The 17,834-nt window shown below is 44.5% G+C and overlaps 1 protein-coding gene across 1 annotated transcript; it reads left to right on the plus strand.

Moving 5' to 3' along the window:
• Positions 1-660: 660 nt before the first annotated feature.
• On the plus strand, positions 661-1,806 carry NHLH2 (nescient helix-loop-helix 2; the record flags this gene model as incomplete). Its single annotated transcript, XM_080363439.1, has 1 exon — positions 661-1,806. Exon 1 carries the CDS (start codon positions 1,219-1,221, stop codon positions 1,804-1,806), a length of 588 nt encoding a protein of 195 aa, XP_080219565.1. The 5' UTR covers positions 661-1,218.
• Positions 1,807-17,834: the final 16,028 nt, after the last annotated feature.

Consider the following 17,834-nt stretch of genomic DNA (forward strand, 5'->3'; position numbering starts at 1 on the left):
GGGGACGCTTGGCTCTAGCCCTGCTTGGGAAGTATCCCTCCTGCCCGTCATTTCATGTCTCTTATTATTATTACTATTATTATTATCGCTTTTAATTTATTTTTCCCAACCGGGTCTGAGACCCGACAGGGGACTTCGCCTGGAAACTTTACGTGGAAATTCTCGGTAATATGAATTTGGGGGAAGGGAGGACGCAGTGTTCCCTCCTCCCACAGACTCGCTCCCCACCTCGCTCTACACCCCAGCCGTACGCGCACACACACATTTGTGTCCAAGGTTATTCACTAGTAGCCTGATGTATCGTTTTATTACATGCCGGCATGTCCACGGGCGCGCTCGGATTTGTATTGCTGTCTACATGACAGATGGTGCTCTGTGAGGCCGCAAGAAGATACGATTCAATTTTCTTTTGAAAGGCACGTCCGCATTTATTTATTTATTTAAACACCAGCACCCCACCCCCCTTTTTTCGCGCAGTGAGGGGAGAGGAGGGAAAATTTAAAGGAATGGAAAAGTTCGGTCGCTGTTTTGGGATTTGGTTTCTTTTTTGAATTCTTACTCTTCAAAACCGGGGACTCTCCAAACATGCGTTTGATCGCTGGCAAATCGCTATCCGCACAATTAGCAGTGGAAAAAAAAAAAAAAAGGGCAGGAGGAGAGCTCAGTAGTTACATCAGATCCCGTAGTTTGATTGGAGAAATAAATTTCCCCACTGGCCTTGTTACGTTTGGCAGCCCTTGAGATGTATATTTCAAGGCATCATGTCTGTAGCCCGGTATCCCACAGAGTGTTACAGAAAGAGAAATGGTTAAACAGAGATTCGCAGAGGAGGAAAAACCATATTAACATTGGGTAAAAACAAATCTGCCTAATATTGAGCTACGGGATATTAGCTTGCTTGAGAAAAAAAAAAAAAAAAAAAAAAAGAAAAAGAAAAAAGAAAAAAAAGTCCTTTATTGCTTTCCGGACCTGTTCCTACACCGAAGCAAGCACGGGGAGTAATGGGAGGAAGTCTATTCCCTTAGAGCTGCCGTCAAGCGCTAGAAACGGGATGGTAAATGAAGGGTCATAATTTATCCCCAGTATTGCTCTCATTAGTGCTCCTTGAAGGAGCAGCGAACCCGCCCGCCCGCTGCCGCCCGGCTCTCCCACTGCCCGGGCCGGGCGGAGCGGAGCTGCGGCGGCCACCGGCGACGGAAGCAGGGCGCGGGGGCCGACATGTCCCTGTCCATACCCGTGTCCCTGCCCCCTGTCTTGCCCCTGTCCCCCCGCTTCCCCCGGTGCCGGCGGTGGCGGGGCTGGGGCGCTGACGCGCTTCTCTCTGCTTCTCTGTCCCGGGAAGGCTCCTCCGCCCCCTCCAAGATGATGCTTAGCCCGGACCAAGCTGCCGACTCCGACCACCCCTCCTCGGCGCCCTCCGACCCGGAGTCCCTGGGCGGCGCGGACGCCCAGACGCTCAGCTGCTGTGTCTCCGACCCGGAGCCCGCCGAGGGAGGCGGTGGCGGCGGCGGGGAGGGCCGGGGAGGCGGCGGCGGCGGCGGGGAGGGCCGGGGCGGGGGCCGGCCCGGGCTGCACCCGCCGCCGCTGAGCCGGGAGGAGAAGCGACGGCGGCGACGCGCCACGGCCAAGTACCGCTCGGCCCACGCCACGCGTGAGCGGATCCGCGTGGAGGCCTTCAACCTAGCCTTCGCCGAGCTGCGCAAGCTGCTGCCCACCCTGCCCCCCGACAAGAAGCTCTCCAAGATCGAGATCCTGCGCCTCGCCATCTGCTACATCTCCTATCTCAACCACGTCCTCGACGTGTAGCGCCCGACCGCCCTGACGGACCCCCGGGACCCCGGTTCACCCTCCGCAGCCCCGGGTCCGGCCGCGGGGGCAGCGGCGGCAGCGCCTTCCCCGGGGTGGGGGTGTCCCCGCAGCGTCCCCTCTCTCCCCGGGGGTTCCTCCACACGGTCGCGGTGTGGCCGAGGGAGAGACCGATTTTCGAAAAGAAGTGTAAAACTGGATTGTTTCTTCAGGCTGTCAAGTGCCCCTTTATATATATCCAAAAACATTTACTTGTGACCTTAAACGTGTGACCCATGGGTGCAGTCAAAAATAACTATTTTTTATTTATGGTAGAAGGAGTTGACAATTTATTTTTTTCAAGATTTATTTATTTTTCAGAGTTGTGGCAATTTTACTTTGGATACTTTGTGCCAATTGGTTTCTATAGTCGAGTGTTTACACTTGCTCCTGTGGAATATTATGTTTAACTTGATGAGTGTTTGTTGGGATCGATACAGTGTTCAATTTACTTTTTTTTGTTTTAATTTATTTTTTCCCTCCAATTATATTGCACTTGTGTACGACAAACCTTCCCTTCCTCCCTGTTTATATTTTATGTATATGAAGGCGTTTGTTCTTGACATTTTTTTCTTTCTTTTTTTGTTCGTGTGGGATCGACAACCACTAGCACTTAACTAGGAGAGTTTTTTTAAAACTTGTTGTTATTCTGATCTATAGTTACGTCTGAAAAGTACTTTGCAAATCGTTTATAAGGGAAGTAGTTTCTTTGTGGGTGTATATGTGTGTGTGTGTGTATACATGCATGTGTGTGGGAGTGAGCGTGGGTGTGTATGTGCGTGGCATATTTTTAGGAAAGGACACTTTTCCTAAAAAAAAAATAAAAAGAAAGAAAAAAAAAAAAAGGTAAATCCAGGACTGCTTTCCTTTGTGACAACCAAAAAATTCTATAGCCTGAAAATGTTTCATGTTCTTTGCTGTGAATCTCTGAAAACAAGAAGCGCATTTTAGGGATGAAAGAGAAAAAGAAAAAACCACATCTGCTATCCAAAGATTTTAGTCTTTTTCAGGGTTTTTTTGTGTGTCTCTGTTGCTTTATATAATGCAATATTTTGTAGTGAAAATAGATAAATCTGGTTTCTATCTGATGCGTTTTTCATATCTCTCATGAATGGTGAGCTGTTTTGCATATAAATAAAAGTATCAAATAAAAGCTGTTTTTTCCTAATTATTTTTCCCTATTGGTCTTTCTATAAGATGGAGACACGATGCCCTTACGAATAAGGATTGCAGAGGCCTCTCCAGTCATGCATGGGAAAGCTCCAACAGGTTACCTGCTGCTTCCTAGGGAGACTCAGGCTGCGGTTCCCCCACCACAGCTCCCCTGCTCCAGCTGCTCTCAGCTGCTTGTGCTGCTCAAACGCACAGGGGGCACAGGACCGCTGCTTTCACTTTCTCAGTCACCACTGACATCTGGTCGTGCGTTTCAAAGTTCAGGCTGTAAAATCAAACCCCATGCTTGCAAAGCACCTGTTTCGCCACATGGCTCTTCGGTATGACCAACTTTGCAACCAAAGGGTATGTGTTTCATCTTGCCTGAAAACAGTGAGTTTTCTTTCTCTTGTTTAAATTTGGTTTTGATCCCGCTCCGCCCAGGTCCAATTCTACTGAAACCAAGTAAAAATCTTGGGGTCTTTCTCTATTTTTTGCAAAACCTCAACAGTATTCCTTTGTATAAGGCTTTACTGCTAAAGTGGCATTTGAAGCAGGGCACAGATACAGACTCAATAACAGACAGTTTATTACCTGAGTAATGTGAGACCTCTGTGCCATTTCATGTATTAAATCCTTCTTTTGTTTACAGCAAGGGGTTAATTGTACCTATAATTTGAATATCGCCATTGACTTGGCTGGTCATGTTCATTGTTACTTGCTGGAGAGATAAAACCCTCCTCCCCTCCCATTTTTATGGCTGACACTTTCCACAGTGGTTTAATTAAGAGTGGGCTTGACCAGCTGAAAAGCTCCATGCAGAAAGCCTGTCAGAGAGGCTGTTAATTCCACTTTCTACCAATGTATGCTTCCCACACCCCAAGGGACCACATACACATTTGGTAGTTCGATGCACAGTTTTCAAATCCTGCATCTTTCAGGGCTGAAAATAACTCCACCAACTTTGGAGCTGGTTTTCTTTAGGACAGGCTTGTTTCTTTGGTTCTGTCAACACTGGGGCATTGGGTCAAACTCAATGTTAATAGCCTGAGTGATATTATTATAAGTCCTGTCGTGCAGCAAACTTTCATTCTATCAACATTCATGAGGACTTAGATAATAAAAATATTAACTTATTATTCCCTTCTCAAGTGTGGGAATGCGTGTTTTACCCTACTATAAAGCAGGGTGACTGCAGTCATGGGTGGCTGATTCTAGCACACAGAATATGGGATATGGAGCTGTGAACCCCATGTCCCCCTGGCCACACTGTCTCCTATGGGAGTGTTGCAAACACATCAGGTCACAGGTTAAGAGATACAGGTAACTGTGGTGAAGTCTTCTGGAGACCCAGCAGCAATTAGCTCAGATGTGCCCCGGGTCTCAAGGTTTCAGCCATGTGGCTCTGTGCCCAAGTGATGAGACAGTGAGCCCCTACATTGTGAACATAGGAGAGTGTAGCGTGGAGCTGTCTGGGAAAAAGCTCAGGTTTGGAAGTAACATTATCTTCTGGGTCATCCCATTCCTACCGTCTCCTGGGACATCAGAGAGCCTGCTTGCACTCAGAGGGACGGCAGGAAGGGTTTTGCTTTTGGTAGTAGCCACAGGTTTGAGTCTCAAAGTTGAATCTGCAGAAGGATCAAAGCCCTTGTCCTGAAGGTATGTCCTTTTCTTCCAAAGGTTTATCTGATGGAAGAAATTGTTTCTCCTTACAGCTCCTCAGTTCCATCCACTCAGCACCTTGCTTGTATCTTCATCATTCCAACCACTTCTATTTTTCCTCCTGGTACCATTCTCATCTAACTGTTGATGACCACTGAAAACTAAACATAGGTTTTGCTCCCCCATTCCACCCTTTTGTTATTCTTCAGAAAGATCTGAGTAGCATGTACAAGCTACAAAGTTAATGCAATAAAAAGTCTGCATGGCTAAGTGCTCAAAAGTCTGGATTTATGAAGAATGGGTAAACAAATTTAACTCCATCTCATTGCAAGTCTACGTTGGATAGCTATAAAGTCTAATTATATAATCAAAGTTCCTTTGCCTATGTCTGTGTTCCCTCAGCAACACAGAACTGAATAACCTTGTACATTATTATAGGAGGAATTGGGTGGAACTGCTCAATGGAAGTTTCTATCAGCTGCGGCCAATCCAACAATTGTCAGAAAAGAAACACAATATTAGTATTTCCTGAGTTTTTAGGGAGTAAAGCTAAGATTACAGCTACATTCAAATACCTTTCACATTTAAAGTGTAGCTCATCCTACAAACCATGAAAGAAAGCATACTCAAAGAGAAAGCAGAGTACTGCCTCTGGACCTTTAGCTGAGGCTAAAAGAGGTTCTTTAAGCATGACTCAATCCAATATATAAAATACAGAATGGAAATCTCCAGCATTCACAGAGAGGAAGTACTTCAAATGTATAGATCTCAAATATCTCAATACAAGGAATACTCAGCACACACTTAGCACGAAGTGATAACATTGATTAAGATACATTCGTGGACACAGACAAGGGGTGCAATGTGTTCACATTGGTATCGATAGGAAACAAGACATCTAACGCATTCATTTGAACTGTAGAAATAGACCCTGACCCTGATACAGTGAATGAGGACAGACAGCAAGCGAAAAGTAATTTCTACAAAGAAATATACTGATTTCTGTGGGACTGTACAGCTAAGGGGGAACTGTTTCTATGAGTATCACGTATTTTCCTAACAGATTAAAGGATCTAGAGGACAAAATATTCCAAAATATAGACTTGAATTTATGCTGCTATTAGATATGTGTATACAAAAGGAAGGATTTCTAGACACAGGCAGCACTCACCAGCAAAGTGCATGGTACGTGTACATTTAGGATCACACTACTCACTGGCCACAAAGTAGTGCTTTATTGCCTGTGTTAAAAAGGAGGGAAGCCAGGTAGGATATAACAACTGATACTTACAGCAGAGAAATTCTGAGGGTCTTGGGTGTTATTTGATATCTTTGCTGTATTTCTAGCAAAGCTTGTGTATGTACGAAAGAGAGAAAAATTGGAGGGGGTGGGGAGCTTAAGAGGACACTGCATATGAAATTCAACAAAGAAATGGATCTTTTCCATTATATAGGCAGGAAGAAATACTAGCAACATTCTATCTATTCATGTATCTATCCATCCAGACATTCTGTAACCCAATTAACCCAGTCCTTTTAGGGTGAATAAATGTGTTCTAATATCAGCCATTATTTTTCAGTACTCTCAGTTTATTCTCCAGGGTGGGACAGATCAATAACCACAATAGCAACTGACCCAAAAGGAAAAGACAATCTCTTGGCACTTTTTATTTATTTCTTCAGAGGCGATTATGTTTTTACTGCCTCTTCCCCTGGTGACGGATTTTGCCTTCCCTGCCCAGAATGGCTGTGTTGTTTTATCCTGGGCTCTATTTGCATGTGGGCTTCAGATTCGTCTTTGGCTCCTTGCACAGTTTGGGATGAGACCCTCCTGTCCCCAGAGAGGGGGGCAGGTGTTGCTCCAGTCGAGCGAATGGAACCAAATTACAGGACCGTCTGTCGCCTCCTCTGGGAGTCGGCGGAGGGAGGGGAAGGAGGGGAGGGGAGCGGGATGCGGTACGACAGAAAAGAAAAGCAGAACATCATACTGATGCCGATAAGAGCTTGAAAACATGAGTCACCCCAGCCCACGGCCCCACCCAAAACCAGGCAGCAGCCACCTGAAAGAGAAATGTCAGGAGCAGAGACAGAAATAAATTGAGTCACTGGGCTGGAATAACTCAGGCTTCAAATGAAAGAGAGCTCAGACTCTGTCCACTTTCAGACACGCAAGTGCAGGCACAAAGTTGGGCTAGCTAACGCTGCTTTTTTTCTGAGCTCCCTGCTGCGTGCTTTGATGTCCCCTTCTCTGTCCCTCCAGAGCAGACTCCCCTGCCCACCGCTATCCTCCACCAGCTCCTTACAGCCCAGCTCTGCAAGCAGCTCCTGCCCCCTCGCCTCCCTCCAGCCGCTCCTCCTGCCCTCCCCACAGCCACCCTGCCCTTCCAGGTCCTGAGAGCTGTATGACTGCACAGGGGTCCTGCTCCTCCATCACCGCCAGCCCATGCCCTCCAGTTCAGCTGATCCTTGCTCCTGCAGGGAGCTGCTTGGTGCTCCAGCTCAGAGGCAGAGTGACAGATCTGGTCTCTCACTTCCTCTCTAATCTGTGGAGACATTTCCACAATGGGGAAACAGGTGATGTTACAGAAGTTACACTCTTCTCAAACCCATCCAGATGCTTCAGGCATTCTTCACAATTTAACACAAAAAACCCACCAACCCTGTCTTCCATGCTTTTCCTCCTAAAACCTCCTACACACATATGTGCATATGCTTGTGTGCACACATTTTTATGTGCAATAGCTGTTAGTGTGTCAGGACACAGAATCACTCAGAAAGCAACAGGTGACATTTGTTCTGCTGGTCCTCACTGAAACATGAACATGACTAGAGAAAACAAAGCCACTCTGGGGAGAATTCAAAGGAGACCTAGGAGAAGGGATGAAAAAGAGTGTCATTAGAAGTGCTTAAATCAAAGCAAAAGCAGTGCAGGATGAAAGAGAGAAAGGCAGAAGAAGCCAGCTCACATCAGTAGAAAGGCCACATCAGTCAGAGACTGGATATGATGCAGGGCATTTTGCATGAGGCTGGTGTGGTGTACAAGTAAATCTGGGGCATATGCAGGTGGAGCAATGAGATAAAATAATATGAAAAGGCAGGCAACAAACATGGGAAAAAGCAGCAGCTGAAAGTATGAGGAAGGGGAAGGATATAAGCAGCTGAGTAGAGCTGTTTATATGGGAGGATAGGGAAAAGATACTCCAACAAGCCAGAAGCAGCAGCTTGCTCAGGGGGTTAGAAGCAAGTTCAGTCCAGAAACAGACAGGCACGAGGCAGGCAGAGAACTGGAAGGAGTCATCAATTAGATGTTCAGCACTACTGAGGAGAGATCACTACAACTTTAATCATGGCCAGAGGGATGGACTGGCACAGGAACATTTTTTCAAGGACCAGAAGACGAAGGGGTTTGTCATATAGCATCTGTCCTCCAGAGAAGTCCTCTTTCTCCTTCCTCAAATCTGTTCTGTACATGGAAGTGGCAAAAAGTTTGCAAACACCCTAGAGTTCAGCGTGGGATCACAGGGAGGAAAGGGAAGGGAAGGGAAGGGAAGGGAAGGGAAGGGAAGGGAAGGGAAGGGAAGGGAAGGGAAGGGAAGGGAAGGGAAGGGAAGCAGGAGAGAACACAATTTATTCGTGTGCAGAGACAATTCTCTCCCACACCTGAGACTTGATATTGACAACATCAAGGATCTTCCCCTTTAAGTGATTTCAAGATTTCAGAAAGGATTCAAGTGTTTCCTAGAAATTACTCCTATAGGATAGAGCCACAAACCTCTATTGGACTTTTGTTATTTCAGATAATAAAGACAAGCACTGACCATGAAAAATTGCAGAAGGACTGTGTAAGACTGATAAAATAGCACAAGGAATTCAGTCATAATAAAGTGATAAGGTGATGCATGCAGGAAAGAACATTTCTAACTTCACATATAACTGATAGGTCTTGAGACAACCATAGAAGCAAGATCTTGTAGTTACAATATATTGTTTCATGATAACATCAGCTTGGTTCTTGATGGAGTGGAAAATGAAAATTAAATGTTAGATATTATTATCTTTATAGAGAGAACAGAACAGATAGACAACAAGGCAGAGAGCATCATTATGCTATTTCATAAAACAGAAATAAGTCTGTATCCTGAATACCATGTGCAGCTCTGGTCCTCCAGTCTTTCAGTAATGATACAGTAAAAGTCCAACAGCACCTGAGAATGGCAGCAAGGATAACCCAAAGCATGGAGTAGCTTCTGTACAAGAAATGACTACGTGAAAAGGTCTGAGACAATGGTAATTTTACAGAAAGCTGTCATACCCCAGTTATGAAGGGGATGGTGGAAAGGGATCAGTTGTTCCCTGTCTCTTCCAATATAATTTGATAGCAGGATGCATCAAATGAAACTGTTGGGTGCCAGGTTCAAAACAAACAAAAGGAAATGTCTTGTCACACCATATGCAGTAAAACTGTGGAGCTCCTTCCTTGGGATGCTGTGAAAGCAGAAATGTTATAAAGTTCAAGGGCAGAGGCTCACAGAAGAGAAATCTGCTGAGGATTTTTAAGCATGTAGAAGTTGCTTCCAACTCAGGCTCTCCTCAAGCCATAAATGGCTGAAGGCCAGCAGATTTCTAGTAGAAGTATCATGTATACCTCCACTACTGTGATATTCCCCAGACACCTGGGTTTGGCCCCCCTTTGAACTGAGATGCTGGGCTAGATGGATGTTCAGTTTGGCTCAGTGCAACTGCTCTTACATACATCTTCATGATCTGAAGGAAATGGATCTTTGACAGATGACAACTTCTTTCAAGCCTCAGTCTCTTTGAACCTGAGCACAGAATGTATAGGTAAGTCTCTGTATGGTGAGTTCCTAGTGGACCAATGTGACAAGATAAATATGATCTTTACATTGGGAGGGAAGAGGACTTGTTCTCTGGGGCAATAAGCAGAACAAATGAGGTTTTCTTGAAAGCCAGACTTGGAGTTTGATGTCAGATGTAAATGTAGAAGCACAGCAGTTCCACTGATTCAATGGAGATTCTTATGATTTTGACCAGAGTAAGAATACTAAGAAGGATCCTTAAGATGGTCATAGTACAGTAGGATGGTCAAATGCAGCATGAGGTCCTTCCTTGAATTTGGTCCCAACTTTCTTGTCCTGATATTTTTCCAGTCCTTACATGGACAGGACTACCTTCTAAATAGGTAGGACCTATTAATCAAGGTTACAAGTTCTTACCTTGCTTGAATTGCCTAAAGCAAACCTAAGCTTGGGAGACCTTAAATAAAATTAATCTAGCTAAATAAAAGAATAAAGGTCTGATGAGAAACTTGAGATTTTAGATTCAGCCATAAGGGAGGTTAAAATGGTGACATGAAGAGGAGTGAGAATAGGGGAGTACATGAATAGTCGGTCATCTTCTGAGCTCATGCCATTGGGGCTTCTTAGGTATTCAAAGGTGTCTCAAACAAATAGTTGCAGGGTAACACCATGCATAGTTATTCAGTCAATTATAGTATAAACAGACCAGTATAAATTTTGTGGCCAGAGGTCATCTCCAGTATGAGCCAGGTCTTGCTGCTTGGCTAGGTGTGGAGTCTCCAAAAGTGGTTTGAGAACACTTATCCCTGATTTCTTGATGGGGAAACTGAACATAAAAATGATCCAGAGAATCAGAAATTATCTTTAAAGGCAAAGAATCACTTTCCTGGCCATGGTCATATGGTTATCTCAAAGTCTACACTCTCTAGTTCAGCCTATATCAGAAAAAGCATGGCTTTCAAAGGAAGTGGTCGCAGAAAAACTGCATAGCAGCCCCCTTGGCCCTTCCAGTCCAGGGCTCCCCACACAAAGCTCATCAATGCCAAAGGATTTCTTGAGAAGGAACTACCAGATTTCTTGACCCATGAAGTAGCTTCAGACAATGTAGGAAATAAATCAGTGCAAGGCTTCCCTACTCCATTCACCCTGTAACAGCATCCAAGACTTGAACCTTACTCTGTAAAGGTTAATTTACGTCACTTGACCTTTTCTTGAATGACTCTTAAAGCAGCTCTCAATGGTGGATTCACAGTGCATGCTTGACCTACAGACACTCATAATACCTCCTCTGTATCATTTCAAGAAATACAGGACCCTTGCTACCAAACAACTTGCTTCTCAGTAACATCCAAAAAGTGGAAGTGCTACACAAAACAGGATTCAGAGTACAGATTTACAAGCTCCCAAAGCACATAGTGTTATGAAGGGCCAAGGCCAGGGTGAAGACCTGTCAGTCACATAGGGATTCTAGCACTAGGCCGCATTGTAACCAAAGGGTAGAACAACCTTGTAACCTTTTTAATAATGCAAATGGTGTCAGTAGTCTCTTGAATATTCGTATCAGAAATAGAGGATCAAGTGAGAGCCAGCACAATATAAGCTATCGAGGCCAATCCTAGTGTGATGAATAATTTGGAATCTCAGAATCTGAAACCCAAGCAGCATTCATCAGCAATCTCAGAAGATGGCCCAAGGACTAAATGCAAGGTGAAGCTTGCATCTGGCCTAAAGTACAGTCTCTCTAGGGTAGGGTTGAGCCATGCTGGCAGCATGACACAGAGAAACCTGTGTTGCTAGAATAAAAAAGCCACGATAGCATTCATTGCTTTTCTACTCAGACAAACCGCATTTAATTACCGTGCGTCCAAGTTGCAGTAATCTGGATACAGACAGATCTGAAGTAAATTGAAAGGAAATGGATTTTACGTGACAATGCAGAAAGGAAAAGCACATTAAAATAAAGATGATTAGGTGGATTGGAAGAACCTTGTAAAAGATAATTGCATCCAAAACAATAGCATCTTCAGCAGAGGAATTTCTGCCAAGTAAAAGTTATACCACTGTCACACTTGAATAGCTGTCACCAGATTGACTCCTTCTTACTGTGCATAATGGCTCCTTGAGTTTCTCTAGGAGTTGCAGCTTCTGGCTTGACTGACACCAGCAAAGCCATTTCTCCAAATCTTGCAGCCGGTATGGTGTTTCTCCATGTCTCTCATCCTCCTGCTAGACAACACATGCTTCCCTTTTCCACCCTTTACGTGTTTAGATTGCAAATGCTCTGTCAGCAGCATAAGGACCTGACCTACCCACCCAGTTGATTCGCAGCCTGCCTAGTCCCACCTTGTTCTGAACTCTTACTAATTACTGAGTGACAGTGAAAGGTTACTGGGGAGCAAGGATCCTGATGGAAGTCATCAACATCCACTCCCGGAGTGGGTGGTACAGTATGACGTAAGTCTCCATACATGCTCTGCCACAGCTGTTCTTGCCTGCTTGTCTCAAAAGCCAGTTATTGATATGGTTAACCATATAAGAGGATCCCTATTTGACATGCCTGCAGCACAGAACTTTGAATAAATGCCTACAAAAGGTAAAAATATCCAGTCAGTCTCTGATTATCTGGTCCAACAATGCTGAGTCTATTGTGTCCCAAGGTCTCTTTTGAGAGAGCAACAGCACAGCTGGTAAGCAGCAGTAAGTCTACTTGTGGTCATGTTACATCAACTGTCTCATCATGATTCTGCTGTCCTTGTCTGAGGCCCTTCCAAAAGAGATGGCTGCCTCAGTCCAGTGTCATTTTCACCGATGTTGTGAGAAGGTGTTCCTTATTTCTTCACTGTATGCATCGATCTGACAAGTATATTTGACAACAGTTTTTCGTGGTGGTAGGGCTAACCTCACAATTCGCAAATTTCCCTCCTATCATAATTGCATATTAGCAATTCCTATATCCCAGAATCACATATTCCTTATTTTATCTTGTCTTTTTGTATTGATATGTTAGAGTCCCCAAGGCACTCTGACTCCAAGCATTTTTACCAGCATTTTTCATGCTTTTCAGTTTCCTGTTGACCAAGATGTTACCAATATGATGAGCCCCACTGTTGTGGTACCACTCTGCAGTGTAGCAGTGCTGAGCATCCGCCCAAATCTGGATCCATGTCCTTCTTCAGTAAGTGTTTTACTAGCCAGTTTGTAAGATTGGAGAGTATAGACATCTTGGTGTCAGTCATATTGCATCCAAGCAGAATTGCTTTCATGCATATGGAATCCTCTTGATTGCTGACAATTAGCTGTTCTTTCAATGGGTCCTTTATACCTTTTCAGAGTCTGCAGTCTTTATGGGATGAGTGTTTGCTTCAGACTCTTGTTCACTTCAGCTGCCATAAACCTTAGGCACAGTTGGTGCCCAGTGTCTCTGATTCCTCATTTCAGTCATCTCACAGTTATTTACTTGCATTCCTGTTGGGATAACAGGAAGATAACTGGCACATTCAATGTGCTGTAACCTTGCTGCCATCCTCCTATTGCCAGAGACCATATCTGCTGTGGAGATATCTGTGTTGGGGCCCTGTTGAAGTCCAGGCCTGATATAAACAGCATCTCCCTCAATGTCTACCAATTTGATTGCTCTAAGTCATACCTTTGGTGCTCAACACAGGCCAGCCTTTCAACCCTTGCTCTATTTTTTCTCCTTGTGGTTTCACACAGACCCATATTTCTGTTCATATTTGCCTCACAGCAATTTTACTATTTCATAGTAACCCTACTATTTCTGTTACTTATCTGTAGATATTTGACAAGCTTCATCAGCTTCCTTGACGTCACTGGCCTTCTGATGCCAGCATGAAACACCTTTGGCTCTTCTCTTTGATTTTTTCAGTTCCCGAATGCCTTTGATGTATCCCTTTGAATATATTTTTCTTGTCTACCTGGCTGTGTTAACTTCTCTTTCAGGCACATCATTTCCATCATAAGAAATACATAGTTTTGCTTGTTCAGCTGGAAACTCCAGCTTTTTCCAAAGTTGCTCCAAGCCATTAGTCTTCTGTTCTTCCCTACATCCCTACATCAAAATACCACCTCTGCAGACGCAAGTATCTTTATACCACCAGCTTTCCTACTCTTTCTTGGGGTGAAGGGTAAGATGTGAAACATAGACTGAATGCCAGTCAAAGGAAGCGATGTTTACCAGAAAGGATATTGAACGTGTGCCAACATACACTCTGTTTTTCTAAAGCCTTGTTCTGGAAGCCTACTGATACATCACATTCAGGTAATATATTTGGGGATCATAGAAAATGTCTCTGATGGCCTGCAGTGAAAAATATTCCCTTTAGTTTGTTCATTTCACATCAGGAACTAAAGGAAGAACTTCATCCGTTTCACATATGACAGCAAATATGTCTACTTGGACTCCTTGCTCAGTGACTCCTGAAGCTGTAAGTCTACCTGGTTACACTTTTGGCCATTGGTGAAATGCAAAAGAAACTTTCCTGTGTATACCTCTCAGCTATATTCCCATGATCCATGCTCTCTCTTGTGGTACCCAGTGCCAAGGCTGCCCCACTTGGTTAAGAAAATTACAAGGAAAAATGCAGTTCAAGACTGCACACTCCTGTGCTCCGTGAGGATGGGCCACGCACAGTGGTCATGTGTGCCAAGGATGGGTAGACAATCTGGCTGTTAAATGCTGACAAAATTCTACTGGGCAAATGCAAATGAGATTTCCTCTCGTTTTCTTTGGAGGCTCACAATCTGGACAAACTGGGACAGTTTTTCAGGAGATGACGGAAATCATATCCACCACAGTGGAGGCCCTTTTAAGCCAAATTTCTAGTCTCTGCTCCACAGAAGATTTAGATCTTCCCAAAGAAAGGCACTGCCAGTCAGTTTTAAACTACAGATACATCTGTTTCTTTTTCTCTAACCTTGCTCTGAGAAACTACATTTGAACTGTGTCAGATTAGACTCAGCTCCCCCAGTTGAAACCACCAGAGACATCCACCACAGCAGATCTCAGCCTCAAGGGTTACATTTGGCTAGGTCGTAAGACACTGGGGACAGATTCTTATAATGCAACCAGCCTTGTACAAAGCACTGTCTAAAACTGTGTTTTCTTGTTTTCTAAAATAGCTGTTGCAGAAAGCAGAGGAGCTGAAAGCAACCACCTATTGAGCTGTACCTACCTGCAATGCTAAGGGCCCTATTTCTGCCACATTCATTTTTCTCTCTTTTCAGTAAAACAGCTACTACTGCGATCCCTTCTCCTTTCAACCTCTGCATACACCCATCAGCGAGTTAATCCCTAGGAATCATCTCTTGTGGTTGCTTGATGGATGAACCCAGCAGAGGCACGTCCTGCTAATATATCAATAGTGCATGGTTAGGCCAGGCTTAAGGGGTCTGCTTTTGAATAATAGACAAGAGAGCAGCCATAGTGTGCCCCCTACATATGAGATGGATCCCCTGTGAGAAGAGGTGTAGAGAGGAGGGGGGATGTGCTGCTCATGCAAATTTTCTACATTAGATTAGCCCTGGGCATTGATGCACAGAAGCAGGTTGCTCCCGATTGTTAGGATTCAAAAAGAAAGAGACACAAAGGAGCACTGCTGGCCGGTCATACAATCCCCACACCTTGTTTAATTCTGCCCTGGAGAAGAATAACTGATGACCACTGGAACTGAACAACTCCTGTCTGAAAGGAGCATGTACCTGCCTCGCTTGGAGCAGGAGATGCCAACCAAGGGAGGATTTCATCCACAAGTAAACAGCTCCACCTGTGCAACTGAAATGAGATGTGAGACACCTAGAAAGATTTCTGAAGCTTATACAAGCATAACCCCCGCTTGTACTCATTGCTTTTTAAATATATTTATCAGCATTTCTATTAGTGTGAACAGGTCAGCTTCATCTTGTTCACTGCTTTTGACCTCTTTTATTTTCTTTGGATCACTCTTTTTGAGTCAGTGAGAGTCAGGTACCCCAGAGTTAGGCACTCGCACACATTAATGGACTTGCTGGATTGGTAGCGGATGGTGGACACATTTGGTGGGATCTGTTTTGCACCACTTCTGAAAATTAGGCAGAGACACTCACACAGCACTAGAAATACCACTTGAAATGGCTGTTTATGAAAATCTTGGCCAGAGCCAGACCTTGCATTTTGCAAAACTGTCTCTTCTCCTCTCCAAGACCGATTCTATTGCTTTGCTGTGTTTATTGCAACCTGAATGCAATCAGCCCTCATGGTGAATATACCTTTATGAGTCCTACACTGATTATTCATGTGCTACGTGCTCAATGGAAAAGAATCAGCGAATGTTCTTTCTTCGCTCACCAAAGATTCTCCTGCCTCCCTTTCTACTGTTACATTTCTGGAAGCTCTTTTCCTCCTTTTTATTTTAGTCCTGGGTGTCCCTTGAGCTCCATGATTGCATTTAAAACAGACACAACGACATTATGAAGCATTAAACTAATGGCATTTGAGACCATTTTTCTCCCGTAAACCATTACGACGTCCCTGGAATGGCTGGCAGAGAGCTGAGCACCAGCGCTGCCATCCAAGGCTGCATCCTTCTCTGCGTCTTGGTACCCACTTTGGGATTCGAGGTGCCATCTCTCGTGCTGCTCTCTCTGTAACAGTCCCCAAGAAAGCTGTTTTGATCTTCAGATGAGTTGTTTGGCATGACCATAATGACAAATATGTGAATGGGGGGTTAACTATGAATTGCAAAGTACCTATCAAATTCCCAAGGTGGAGAGGAATATATCTTCCTTCACACCCTTTTGATGTATAGTTAATTACACGAATCTGGAACTGTTACCATGTGCAAACACAGTGAAAATTGACTTTCTAAGCCATCCCTGGCCCCTCTGCATGTGTTGCTCACTCTAGCCCAATACCATGCCCTGTCTGTACACACGCAAATATATAATCAGTGTTGATTTAGACTCTTTTTTGACAATCCAGCTTTATAAAATGTTAGAGGGATAGAACGGAATGTAGCGTCCTTCAGGTCTGATGCAGCTTTTTTAAAAAGAAGAAAAAAATTATTTTATATTGGTTGTTCTTTCTCTTGCCTGAATAAAAGCTTTAGCACAGCTTGAAAGGGTTGCATGTGCTGAAATGTAGCCCAAGGATATGTGTTATTATCCATCCCCTCTTGACCAGCAGGGTCTCGGCTTTCTCTCCCTTTCAGCCTTTTGTTTGAACAGATGGGATTGGGGAATGAAGGGAAAGAAAGGCAGTCTGTTCTCATTAAGTCTCCCAGTACACAAACACAAACCTGAGCACAGGGGACCTACAGAACAGGACTGCTTCCACTCTGTACACATCCACTGAGACCATATGTACCCGCACACAAAGGCAGACAGAAGACTCACATCAAGCCAGCTACTAGGCATTTACCAAGGATGACTCCTCACCAACTAATTAAAAAAAAATTTTTTTTCAAAAGCCCTCATAGGTCATTTCCTTTTTATTCAGCTGTGCAATTTAAAAAATAACCTTCAACCGATGTGGTATTGAGGCTGTTTCAAAAGAAAGATTGTCATCAGATCAGTCTAAAACCTGAGCTGGGAGCATTTGTTGTGTCTTGGTCTGACATGACCTATCTGAAGAGGCTTCAGGCTGAACTTACCAGACTGGGGACACGGTTCATCCAGCTCGGCTTCCTGGCAAGGGTGAAGACTGCTTCTTCTGGAAAAGGTGCTCAGAAACCTGCTGCCAGCCATGATGGACTACCTGTTCTTTGAGACCATCTCCTCACAAACTCCACGGCCAGGGTACACTGTGACTCTTCAAAACTGGGTCCTTCTGTTTCCATCATGGCTCTTGCATATTTTTCCGTATTTATGAACAGAGGTCTTGGGAGTGCCATTTAAACAAATAATTGATGCTTTTTTTGAATCATGCATGGTTGTTGGCCTCAGTAATCTCCTGCAGCAGCAAATACCTGCCAAATACCATGTGGGGAAACATCTCCTTCCAGCAAAGCTTGATTCCTCACTTTGGTGAAGAACAAACAGCTCCAAGCTCCACAGCCTGGTGGCTCACCACCTCACAGCAGCTGAGCAGAGGTGACTGCCTGCAGCCTGTGAGAAACCTAAAGCCACCTGAACCAGCTTGGCTTGCAAAGACAGGGAAGTGAGGTGGGTCACTCAGCACCTCGCAACACACCACACATCCATCATGGGTGCATGGCACACACAGATGGTTACCATGGCATGGCTGACACATGGCAGTTCATTAGGCCACCATACCACAGCTGTACATTGGGTTCAGACCATGCTTGGAGCCATAGTGGAGTGGGTTTCTGTTGGAGCATGCCAAGCTGCTCCAGATACAGAGCT

This window comes from Nesoenas mayeri, assembly GCF_963082525.1.
Source record: "Nesoenas mayeri genome assembly, chromosome: 1".
Taxonomy (NCBI): domain Eukaryota; kingdom Metazoa; phylum Chordata; class Aves; order Columbiformes; family Columbidae; genus Nesoenas; species Nesoenas mayeri.